The 13,503-nt window shown below is 40.8% G+C and overlaps 1 protein-coding gene across 1 annotated transcript in view; it reads right to left on the bottom strand.

Annotated features, from left to right (window-relative positions):
* LOC107775719 (glutamine synthetase cytosolic isozyme 1-2-like) overlaps positions 1–13,503 on the bottom strand; it is a 107,866-nt gene that overhangs the window by 52,694 nt on the left and 41,669 nt on the right. Inside the window, exon 8 of the mRNA XM_075232429.1 lies at positions 1,718–1,726. Within this exon, the coding sequence (XP_075088530.1) occupies positions 1,718–1,726 (9 nt within the window). The remainder of the gene's footprint in view (positions 1–1,717; positions 1,727–13,503) is intronic.

The raw sequence follows: 13,503 nt of genomic DNA, 5'->3' as shown, positions 1-13,503 counted from the left end.
CGACCCAAGGTAGTCCTGCAGGCATCCGCAGGCCTTGGCGTCTCCTTCTATCTTTCCATATTGTTTTTTATGTATTTCAGAAACAACTTTGTATTTATCTTTCAGACCCCTATTTGTCGTATCTCTAGACAGTCTGTGAGATTGTGACACCAGTTCTGGGTAGCTTTTTTTTATGGATTTGTGTCGGTATTAATTTAAATTGTTACATTTCGTTCTTCCGCTTTATTATTTCCGCTATTTATAAAATATTAATTCACAATTGTTACGGGATTTAAAATGAAAAGTGTTAAATAATTGTAATGATTGGTTTGCCTAGCTTTCACTAGTAGGCGCCATCACGACTCCCGAGGGTGCGAAATCCGTGTTGTAACAAGTGTATAGAGTTTAGCTTATACACAGAAGATTAAATCATTAGTTCTTATAAGTATAAAGTTTGAGTTCACAATCTAATGATGGAATTGAACAAACCATCAGGAATGATTGTAGCACAAGATTAAATATAATTTATCTTGATTATGGGAATGGTTTAATTCGAACTTCTTGTGCTAGTATATTTTGTATGTATTGAACGGACCAAGTAGAGATAAGTATTTTATACTGACTTAATAAAATAAACTCTCTAGCTATTAAATGTACTTATACTTTTAATCTTGATATAATTATTATTAGTTGTGTGCATTATTGTTATTTTGATTTATTAAAAGGCGAGATTCTTTCATGGGTTAATATGCCTGGTAAATTGGATAATAATAATGTACATTGGCGAAATAATAGTTAGTTGATGGAATCCATGTCTCGGTTTAGAGATTGGTGATTCACCTTGATGAAAGCTTATAAGTTTTCATGTATAAACCCGGCCGGTGAATTTTGTATCCGACACATGAAATACGTTAAGCGAAAGTCTAAAGGAAATAGTCAATAAATTAAATCATCAGTAATTTAAGTTAATTGATTAGTATCTGACTCTTAACATAGGGAGTTAAATAAGATTTAATGGATGAATTTCAAAATTGAATAAGGAGTGCAATTACGAATTTTTAGTAGAATAATTCGTAATTAATTATGGTGGATATTAATTTCGAAAATTACAAATTAATTCCATAATTGGAAGCCTTGTTAATTAAATTTTGTGGTCACTACTGTGCCTAAATAATAGCAAATAAAGGAATCTTTGTCACGACCCGGATTTTTCACTCTCGGGAGTCGTGATGGCGCCTACTCGTGAAAACTAGGCAAGCTGCGTATTGTGAATTACTAACTCAGTTATTAGCCTTTTTTAACAATTTAAACTAACTTGTGATCAACAGTGAAACATTAACGATAAATAAATACGAGCGGAAGACTTAATTTGATAAATGAACCATAAATAGTACGACAATGCCAACATACATCTCTACCTAGAATCCGGTGTCACAATATCACGAACTGTCTATAAATACTACATATAAATGTCTGAAAGAAAAGTACTATCTATCTCGAAAGTAGATGAAAACAGAATACATATAAAGATAGAAGAGAACGTCGGGCATGCAGACGCCTGTAGGACTACCTCGGGATCTCTAGCTGGACTGAAGGCAGCCACCCAAAGCTATAGTCCAAAAGCTGCTCCGGGATCTGCACATAGTGCAAAGTGTAGTATCAGCACAACCGACTCCATGTGCTGGTAAGTGTCTGGCCTAATCCCGGCGAAATAGTGACGAGGCTAGGACCAGACTACCAAATAAACCTGTGCAGATATATACTATGCAGCAAAAAATAAAATAGGAATAAACAAGTAAAGATGGGAGGGGGTACATGCTATGGGAGAATATCAATACCAACAGTAAATTAAGAGAAAGGCATAAGGACAGTTTAGAATTTGCAGCAAAACAATAATGAACTCGCATTCAGTCTATAAACAATCCGTATTATCTATTGTTGTGGCATGCAACCCGATCCAAAACATAATAACACTGTTGTGGTGTGAAACTTGATCCATATCATCTATTACTATTGCGGCGTGCAACCTGATCCAATTATATTACTATTGCGGAGTGCAACCCGATCCAATTATATTACTATTGCGGCGTGCAACCCGATCCAATTATATTACTGTTGCGGCGTGTAACCTGATCCACATATACAGTACAATACCACTTCAAAAATAGGGTCTCGGCAAGGGATCAATAAAGAAATAATACTATCCCGGCAAGGGAATCGACAGTATAAGTAAATACATCCCGGCAAGGGAACATCAGCTATAACCAAACTAGTTCCAACACCTAACAACCGCAACTAACACCAATACTCAATCATAAGTAAATTCCATGAGAATAATCATAATCCTTGCTCAACACAGAGAATCATCAACTTAGGCACCCGTAGTATTTATTAAGAACACAACAATTTCAATTTAGGACCCACGGTCATGCTTGACACCAACTTATATATACTCGTCACCATGCCTATACGTCATACTCAACGAATAACATGTATCAAATATGACACAACTCCTAATCCCTCAAACTAAGGTTAGACCGAACACTTACCTCGAACTTCCACGACCAACTCAAGCCTCAAACATAGCTTTTCCTTTTAAATTTGGCTCCAAATCAATTGTGTCTAGATATAATCGACTTAATAACATCAATAAACGCTAAACAATTCGATCCCAATGCTTAATTATAGATTTCCTATCATTCTTCCCAAAAAGTCAAAAATTGACCCCGGGCCCACTTGGTCAAAATACGAGGTTCGGACCAAAACCCGATCACCCATTCACCCACGAGCCCGAATATATTAGTTCCAAAATTCGACCCCAAAACGAGGTCAAAATCCCAACTATACAAAAAGCCCTAACTCTACCCAAATCCCTAATTTTCTACCCTTAAGAACATGATTTATGCCTAAAAATCTAATGGGTTTTAATGAAAATTGAAGAAAATGAGTCTAAGATTACATATCTATGGATTTGTAGTGAAATTCCTTTTCAAAAATCGCCCAATTTGGAATTTGGAAGAAGAAGTTATGAAATTTTGGTTAAGTGCCGTTTTGCTTCTATTTTAAAATCACTGGACAGGCCTTCATCGCGTTTGCAATAGGCCTGTCGCGTTCGCAATGAGTCAAGCTTAGGTGACCTTCGCGTTCGCGATCTCAGGCTCGCGTTCGCAGACCTTTGACTCCTCGAGCCTTCGCATTCGCGGGCCAGTGGCCGCGTTCGCGTAGAACAAAAATGTGAACCCCTCCCCCAAGGCCAGTAGCCTACGTGTTCGCGAGTGACTGGACGTGTTCGCTAAGGGTACTCCCCCCACAGCCTCGCATTCGTGTCCCAAGATCCGCGTTTGCGAAGAGTAAATTGGCACCTGAGGAAATAGCCTTGCGCGTTCGCGAGTGGGACCACGCGAACGCGAAGCACAAAATCTCTGTGCACTGAGAGAAGCAAAAACCTGCAACTTTTTCCAAGTCCAAAACTTTCCGAAACTCACCCGAGCCCTCGGGGCTCCAAACCAAACATACGTACTAACTCAAAAACATCATATGAACTTATCCGTGCAATCAAATCGCCAAAATAACCTCTTAAACAACGAATTTAGCATAGATATCTAAGAAAAATCTCAAAACTTTCAAAGTAGGAATTTTCACAACTACGGGTCCGAATCACCTCAAACGACTTCCGTTTCTTACCAAATTTCACAAACCCATCTTATTTCATATATAAGACCTGTACCGGGTTCCGGAACTAGAATACGGGTCTGATACCATCAAATTCTAAATGCATTTCATTTCCAAAACTCATAAAAATTTCCAGAAAATAATTTTCTTTAAAAATTCATTTCTCGAGCCTGGGACCTTGGAATTCGATTCTGGGCATACGCCCAAGTCCCATATTTTTCCACGGACCCTACGAGACCATCAAATCATGGTTCCAGGACCGTTTACCTAAAATGTTGATCGAAGTCAATTTAAATCCATTTTAAAGTCAAAATTTATCATTTTTAACAGATTTTCATAAAATGGCTTTCCGGCTACGTACCCGGATTATGCACGAAGATCGAGGTGATGTCGAAAGAGGTTATTAAGGCCTCGGAACGTAGAATTCATTTTTTAAAAACAAGTGATGACCTTTTTGGTCATCATATTCTCCACCTCTAAAATAACTGTTCGTCCTCGAACGGATAGAAGTAGGAAGTACTTGAGTAGGGGAAAAGATAGGGATAACGGCTCCGCATATCGGACTCGGACTCCCAGGTCGATGCCTCAGCGCACTGACCTCTCCACTGAACACGAACAGAAGGAAAACTCTTCAATGTCAACTGACAAACCTGCCTGTCTAGAATAGCTACCGGTTCCTCCTCATAAGACAAGTCTTTGTCAAACTGGACAGTGCTGAAATCTAACACATGGGATGGATCGTCGTGATATTTCCGAAGCATGTACACATGAAACACTGGATGCACGACTGATAATCTCGGCAACAATGCAAGTCTATAAGCCACCTCTCCCACTCGATCAAGAATCTCAAACGGGCCAATGAACCTAGGGCTAAGCTTGCCCTTCTTCCCAAATCTCATCACGCCCTTCATAGGTGACACTCGAAGCAATACCCACTCACTGACCATGAAAGACAAATCTCGAACCTTGCGGTCGGCATAACTCTTTTGCCTGGACTGAGCTATACGAAGCCTATCCTGAATAATTCTAACCTTTCTCAAGGCATCCTGAACCAGATCCATACCCAACAACCGAGCTTCTCCCGGCTCAAACTATCCAACCGGAGACCGACACCACCTACCATATAAAGCCTCATACGGAGCCATCTGAATACTCGACTGGTAGCTGTTGTTGTAGGAAAAATCTGCTAAAGGCAAAAACTGATCCCACGAGCCTCCAAAGTCGATGACACAAGCTTGGAGCATATCCTCCAAAATCTGAATAGTCCGCTAGGACTGTCCGTCCGTCTGAGGATGAAATGTTGTGCTCAACTCAACCCATGTGCCCAACTCTCGATGAACTGCTCTCAAAAAATGTGAGGTAAATTGCGTACCTCAGTCTGAAATAATAGACACGGGCATACCATGAAGATGAACAATCTCCCGGATATAGATCTCAGCTAACCTCTCGGAAGAATAGAAGAATGCCACAGGAATCAAATGCGCTGACTTGGTCAGCCTATCAACAATAACTCACACTGCATCGAATATCCTCTAAGTCCGTGGGAGTCTGACAATGAAGTCCATAGTGATACGCTCCCACTTTCACTCAGGAATCTCAATCTTTAGGAACAAACTACCAGGCCTCTGATGCTTGTACTTAACCCGCTGACAATTCAAATACCGAGCCACATATGCAACGATATCCTTCTTCATTCTCCGCCACCAATAATGTTTCCATAAATCCTGATACATCTTCACGGCGCCCGGATAAATAGAGTACCGGGAGCTATGGGCCTCATGTAAAATCAACTCTCAGAGTCCATCCACATTAGGCACACAAACTCGACCCTGAAATCTCAAAACTCCATCACCTCCTAAGTTAACTTGCTTTCCACCTCCATGTTGCACCGTGTCTCTAAGGATACACAAATGGAGATCATCATACTACCAATCTCGGATATGCTCTAATAAAAAAGAACGAGCGACTATGCAAGCTAACACACGGCTGGGGTTTACGAACTGATTGGCCAAAGCCTGAACATCCAAAGCAAGCGGCCTCTCACCGACCGGAATATAAGCAAGACTACCCATACTGGCTGACTTCCTACTCAAAGCATTGGCCACCACATTGGCCTTTCCTGGATGATATAAGATGGTGATATCATAGTCCTTTAATATCTCCAACCACCTTTTCTGCCTCAAATTCAACTCTTTCTGCTTGATCAAGTACTGCAGACTCTTGTGCTCCATGAACACCTCACATGCCACGCCATATAGATAATGCCTCCAAATCTTCAACGCGTGAACAATGGATGCTAACTCCAAATCATGAACCGGATAGTTCTTCTCATGAATCTTCACCTGCCGCGAAGCATAAACAATGACCTTGCCATCCTGCATCAACACCACACCAAGTCCAATATGAGATGCATCACAATAAACTGTATATGGCCTTGAACCTATGGGCAAAACCAATACCGATGTTGTAGTCAAAGCTATCTTGAGCTTCTGAAAGATAGCCTCACACTCGTCTGACCACCTGAACTGGGCACCCTTCTGGGTCAACTTGGTCATCGGGGCTACGATAGATGAAAACCCCTCCACAAACTGACGATAGTAGCCTGCCAATCCCAAGAAACTCCGGATCTCTGTAGTTGATGCTAGTCTAGGCTAGTTCTTGACTGCCTCGATCTTCTTCGGATCATCTTGAATACCCTATACAACATGACCCAGGAATGCAACTGAACTCAACCAAAACTCACACTTCGAAAACTTAGCAAACAACTGACTATCCCTCAGAGTCTGAAGAACCACTCTAAGATGCTGCTCATACTCTTCCCGAATGCGGGAGTATATCAAAATATCATCAATGAAGACTATCACGAACAAATCCAAGTAAGGCTTGAACACTCGTTTCATCAAATCCATAAAAGCCGTTGGGGCATTTGTCAACCCGAATGACATCACCAAGAACTCATAATGCTTGTACCGAGTGCGAAAAGTTGTCTTAGGGACATCGGATGCCCTAATCCTCAACTGATGGTAGCCAGATCTCAAGTCAATCTTCGAAAATACCTTGGCACCCTGAAGCAGATCAAACAAATCATCAATCCTCAGCACCGGATACTTATTCTTGATTGTAACTTTATTCAACTACCGGTAATCAATACACATTCTCACCGATCCATCCTTATTCTTAACAAACAACACTGGCGCACCCTAAGGCGAAACACTAAGTCTAATGAAACCCTTTTCAAGCAAGTTTTGCAACTGCTCCTTCAATGCTTTCAACTCAGGCGAGGCTATATGATACGGCGAAATAGAAATGGGCTGGGTGGCCAGAGACAAATCAATGCAGAAGTCAATATCCCTATTAGGTGGCATACCCGGCAGGTCTGAAGGGAATACCTCAGGGAACTCACGAACAATAGGCACAAAATCAATAGAAGGAACCTCGACACTAGAATCACGAACATATGCCAAATAGGCCAAACACCCCTTCTTGACCATATGTCGAGCCTTCACATAAGAGATAACACTACGGGTAGAATGACTAGTAGTCCCCCTCCACTCTAAATAAGGTAAGCCCGACAAGGATAAGGTCATAATCTTGGCATAACAGTACAAGATAGCATAGTAAGATGATAACCAGTCCATCCTCAATATGATATCAAAATCAACCATGTCCAGAAGTAACAATTCTACATGGGTCTCAAGACCCTCAATCACAACTATACAAGAACGATGGACTCGATCTACCATAACAGAATCACCTACCGGTGTAGACACATATACAAGGACACTCAAGTAATCACTAGGCATGACCAGATATGGTGCAGAATAGGATGACACATAGGAGTATGTAGACATTAAATCAAATAAAACTGAAGCATCTATGCCACAAACCAGAACAATACCTATGATAACTGCATCGGAAGCCTCAACCTCAGCCTTGGCTGGAAGAGCATAATATCGGGACTAGGCCCCATCACACTGGACTACATATCTAGGATGGCCTGCAGCTGGCTAGCCTCCACCTCCAGCAGTTTGAGCTCCACCTCTAACACCTCTACCTCCACCTCTAGCACCTCTACCCCAACCCCTAGCTGGCGGAGTGGGCGCTGGAACACCTGGTGCTTGAACCATAGCACGGGAACCCTGCTGTTGCGACTGAGTACCCACTAATCTCGGACAAGCCCTTCGGATGTGACCATACTCATCACACTCAAAACATCCACCTAAATGATGTGGCCGAAAAAACTGAGACTGACCTTGGCGACCTGAATGACCACTCCGAAAACATTGGAGCGGCGGTGCACTAATATGAGCTAGTGGTGCATTGTAGGGATACTAATCAGAATACTGCATGTGAGAACCACGACCACCTAAAGCACCATGAGAAACCTGAAGTGCTGATTGAAAGGGCCTAGGAGGATGGCCTGTACCATACAAATCCCTGCCTCTAGACGAGGCACCACTGAATCTTTCTGAATGATGAGGCCGCTTGTCCGACCCATGACCACCTCCCTGCGACAGAACCATCTCCACTCTCCTGGCCACATTGGCCGCCTCTTGGAAAGAAATCTCACTCCTTGTCTCTCTAGCCATCTGAAGACGAATCGGTTGAATAAATCCCTCAATGAACTTCCTTACCCTCTCTCTCTCTCTCTCTCTCGGTGGGAAGTATGATAAGAGCATGATGAGCCAAGTCAATGAATCTAGTCTCATACTGGGTAACAGTCATAGAACCCTACTAGAGACGCTCAAACTGCCTCTAATATGCCTCTCTCTGAGTAATGGGGAGGAACTTCTCCAGAAATAGCTGAGTAAACTACTCCAAAGTTAAAGCTGGTGATCCAACTGGTCTAACCAAACAATAGTCTCTCCACCAAGTCTTGGCAGATCACGATAAGCGAAAAGTAGCAAAATCAACCCCATTGGTCTCTACTATCCCCATGTTCCTGAGAACCTCATGACAGCTGTCTAAATAATCCTGGGGATCCTCAGAAGATGCATCGCTGAAAGTAGTAGTGAAGAGCTTGGTGAACCTGTCCAATCTCCACAAAGCATCGACAAACATAGCTTCTCTATCACCAATCTAAGCTACCACACCCGGCTGAACTGTTTCAACTGGCTGAGCTGCTAGAGTCTGAAACTGGGGAGCAATCTGTAGACATGTGATTTTTGACCCTCCCCAAGATTTTTTATATTTTAGCGTAAAATATTTAATTTAGGCCTAATATAGCTATTTCAACTAGTTTTTACTCCTTTACTTTATTTTATTACAAGAAAAATGAAAATCACAAAAATATTTTTAGTTTATGTATTTTTCATAATTTGTTTTTTAAAAAAATATATATAAAAATGATACCTTATTTTTATCTTTATATAATTTCGAAAACACAAAAATAGTTTCATGTTTAGTTTAATTAATTAGGATTAGCTTTGGATTGTGTAGTATTTTTATCTTATTTTAAAAGGAGTCAATTAAGGTGTTGGATCACAATTTTAAGAATTTTAGAGCCCAGTTCTTGGCCCAATTTGGATTAATCCATTAAGCTTAGGGACCCTTCTAAACTCTTCTTTGGAGCAAAAACAAATAAAAAAGACCTAGGGACTAATGGGAAAAAAACACAAAAATACACCTAAACCTAGACTCTACCTATAAAGTAAGGCTTAAAAAAAGGAAGGGGCATACACACAAAAGCTGCGCAGCAAATACAGGACCCCTCCCTCCCTCGGATCGTCTTCTCCGACCCCCCCTCGCCTGTTCATTTTCTTCAGCAACAGCAATACAAGAACGACCCCTTCATCTAACCCTCATTCCTGTTTACCCAAAAGAGAACACGAAAGAAAGAAACCTTTTGCTTTTACACTCCATCGACAACCAGCCTTCAACTTGTGATTTTCCTTCTCATATCAAAATTCATGGAGGTGAGCTGCTCGACCTTGTTTTGAAGTCGAGCATTCCAGTCCAAAGTCCAAGAAATCGAGCTGAGGTGTCCGTCGTAGCCGAGTTCGAAGAAGTTTGTTCGAGTTTCATTGAGGCTCCGGCGAAGCATTCCGTTTTCCTATTCGAGGTTCTCATTCGTCGCCGATCGAAATTGTTCAACGTCGATTCCGATTCGAACCCTACTACTGCTCGAGGTTAGAGTCTGAGTTCCAGGCTGGCTTCGTCGAGGTTCGGATTAGTAATTCGTTTGTTTTGATTTGCTATTCTTGAGATCTTGTTTCACTGTTCATGGAGGAAAATACGCCTCAATAAAGGTTCATTTTCCTTTCTTATATTGTTCTTCTTTCTAATGTTTTGGATCATTTCATATTTGATTTAATTTGTATGATTCAGATGATTTTTGTTTATTAGTTTTCTGTGTTGGGACATTACTCTGATTTTACGTTGAATTTTCCTTTAACTTCGGATTTTCATCACTACTTTATTGTTAAAGTTCTGTTGAATATGTGATTTCACAATTAATGGTAGCCTTGTAGTGTCGAAGTTAGCTAATAAAATAGGGCTGTCAAAAATTGAGTGAATCTTTCTAAATGATCATAAAGTCTATTTAATCCAAAAGCAAGGCTTCCCGACAGTTTTTTTTTGAAAAGAAAGATTAAACATAAAATCGGAAGGCGAAACTTTGGTACTTAATGAGAGAATATGGCATCATAAATAGTTGTATGCAACCTGTTAGAAACTGCCTTGGCCATGTGGTGGAATTCCTTATTCATTGCAGATTCATTTAGCAAGCTTGAAGGCTTGTTCTGCTTCTCGGTTTTCTTTGTAGCAAGCAACACAGATTGATCTTTGCCTCTAGTTGGATAGTCACAGTTTCGTTGTAGTTTCGAATTTTCCCGCTTAGTTATTTGCTCGTATGTTTACACGAATTGGTTATAGCTGAACATGATTTCGTTACGGTATAGAAATTGGATTGCTAACTACGTCAAATTACATTTAAGGGACTCGGGTGTGCATTTCATGTGACCCAAATCAAAATCTTAAAACGTTGACTAAAATGTATTTAGGATTGCGGGTGCATTTCATGTGGCGCGATCCAAAGGCACGTTTTAAATGACGTTCAATCTTCTTCACAAATTAATTAAAAGCGGTTAAAAGTTAAAATTTGCACATAGGTTCATAATTGCTTAAGATCAGATAATTAAGCCAGATATAACAGTTGAGCGACCGTGCTAGAACCACGAAACTCGGGAATGCCTAACACCTTCTCCCGGGTTAACAGAATTCCTTACCCAAATTTCTGTGCTCACAGACTGTAAAACAGAGTCAATCTTTCCTCGATTCGGGATTTAACCGGTGACTTGGGACACAATGAACTTTCCCAAGTGGCGACTCTAAATTTTAATAAAATAATCCTGTTTCGATTGTCATTTCAAGTGGAAAAACTCCCTTATATACCACCCTCTCAGGGTGTAGGTAAAAAGGAGGTGTGACAGCTCTGGCGACTCTGCTGGGGATCGAACCTAGAATCTCTGGTTCAGGGTTCAGAATTCGAGCTTAGATGAATTGTTATATTTGGCTTTATCTGTTATATGATTTTATTACATGTTTGGGCCTAATGTGCTAAATGTGCTTTTACCGTTTTGATATTATCTGAATTATATATAAACTGCTACGAAACCCTTCTCTTCTCATCTTCAGGGATGTGCTCGCTGGTCGAGACTCCCGATTATGTTAGTGTCATACCTTGAAATAAGAAAGAGGCTCGGACAAGTTACTAAGCCGGATGACCTTTTGGTTCCCAGTACATAGCCCCCTCCTCGGCTCGAGTTGTCCGCTCGGGTACACAGTCTAGAACATATACTCAGGTTTTGAACCTAGAATAACTCATCCTTATGCCGGATCCCTAGTAAGAATATTTGTTTGCATCATGCGCATTCAACTTTGGGGACTTAACACAGGGGTTGGGTCCATCTAGGACATGTATACCCCAAAAAATAAAAGACCATCTAATGCATCTTATGTGCTACATGTTGCATTTATTCAAGGGTAAAAGGGTCATTTGGCAAACCAATGATAGCTGAGGGTAAATGAAAAAATAAAAAAAAACAATGAAAAAAGAAAGAAGAAAAAAAAAGAGAAAAAACGAGGGTGTTCTGTTACATTTTGTTAAGAAAAAAAGAGAGCTTGAAAAATTCAAAGGATTTTTGTACTTTTTCATCATTTTTCAAAAATCAAAAATCAAAAAAACAAGGAGGGAAATAAAGAAAATAAAAAAAAGAAGAGTTTACATGTTTCATCATTTTTCAAAAAAAAAAGAAAGAAAAGAAGAAAAAAAAATATTTTCTCTAAATTAGTTGTTATTTTTATTTCTCGCCTGTATCCATTTTGTCCGAACTACGCATACCTAATTCTCGTCTTTCGAGCCGTGATACGTAGGCAACCCACATAGAGTCCGGTCTTCCTAGTAAATCTTAGGTTCTTGGCTTTGCAGGGTCTTAGCCAAATTTTGCACTTCTAACCACTTTTTGGCTAAATAAGTTATTTTGCAAAAATAGCCTCAATTACGTCTTGCATGTGTCTAATAGGGAGTGTTATTATCTCACATAGTGTTGGTTAAAGTTTTCTCATACAGGTGTGGGTCTACCTACTGGAGTCTGAGCATGACATACACCCCGGGACCATTCAGTCAGGATCACTACATTCAGGAGCTGCTTGAGGAGCCTTTTTATGTTTTTGAGTCAATTGTTTTTGTTTTATTTTCTAGTCTTGTATGGTAGTATTTAGTCTTTTAGGTGATGTTAGAGTTTGTATTGTCTAGTTAAGTTTGCATAGTCTTTTGTTATTGCATTTCTTATTTTGCATTTGGAAATGTGTTACAAGTCAAAAATCCAAAAAAAAAAGAAGGGGAAGAGTTCCATCACTCATAATCCAATTACCTTTCCCAAAAATTGCCCTCCGATCTTATCCACCATCCCCAACAATGAACACCCACTCAAAGCTAATGATGCCCAATATTAACCCTCAGAGGTTGCCCGCAAGGTTTCCAACTCATACAAGCAGGATCCGAGGGATGGGCCTCATGTTGTAAATGAAGAGTTCACAGGAAGAAAAGGGCGAGATGGGATACCCAGGAGGCTGAAAGGCATAGAACAATCCTTAAAGAACAAACAAGGAAGGGGAGACCAGGGTAGCATGCCTTACAAAGAACTGTTTGTGCCCCCTGACGTTCGCCTGCCCGGGGGATTCAAAGTGCCAAGATTTAACTTGTATGATGGGTGTGGAGATCCGGTAGCCCATTTGAGAGATTATTGCAGTGAAATGAGAGGTGTTGGAAAGAAAGATGACTTGTTGATGGCCTATTTCAGTAAGAGCTTGACTGGGGCAGCTTTGGAATGGCATAATCGTCAAGATGCTGCTAAGTGGCCTACATTGGGTGACATGGCTCAAGATTTTGTTCGATACTTTCAATATAGATCAGGTGTTGCCCCAGACTGCTCCTCCCTATCTAAAATGGAAAAGAAGCCGGAGGAAAGTTTTAGGGAGTTTGGGCTCAGATGGAGGGAGCAAGCTGTTCAAGTCAGTACCCCGATTGGTGAAGAAGAAATGGTTAAGCTTTTCCTACAAGCCCAGGGGCCCACCTACTTCAGTCATTTGATCACGACCTTGGGAAAGACTTTCAATGATGTGTTAAAAATGGGGGAGCTAGTAGAAGAGGGAATCAAGTCAGGCAAAATCATGAGTTGTTCAAAAGACATTCAGAACATCCCAGTAAGCTTGGGTGGAAGAAAGAAAAACAGAAAAGATGATCCGATGGGCCTTCCTGCTCAATACTTCCAACCTCGACATCGTCCCCATGGATATCCTTGTGCACCAAATGTCCCTCCTCAATGCTACTTCTCTCCACATAACTCCCAA

The sequence above is a fragment of the Nicotiana tabacum genome, chromosome 16 (genome assembly GCF_000715075.1).
Source record: "Nicotiana tabacum cultivar K326 chromosome 16, ASM71507v2, whole genome shotgun sequence".
NCBI classification, from domain to species: domain Eukaryota; kingdom Viridiplantae; phylum Streptophyta; class Magnoliopsida; order Solanales; family Solanaceae; genus Nicotiana; species Nicotiana tabacum.
Note: the sequence above shows the minus strand (reverse complement) of the source record. Positions and strands in the feature narration are given on the sequence as shown.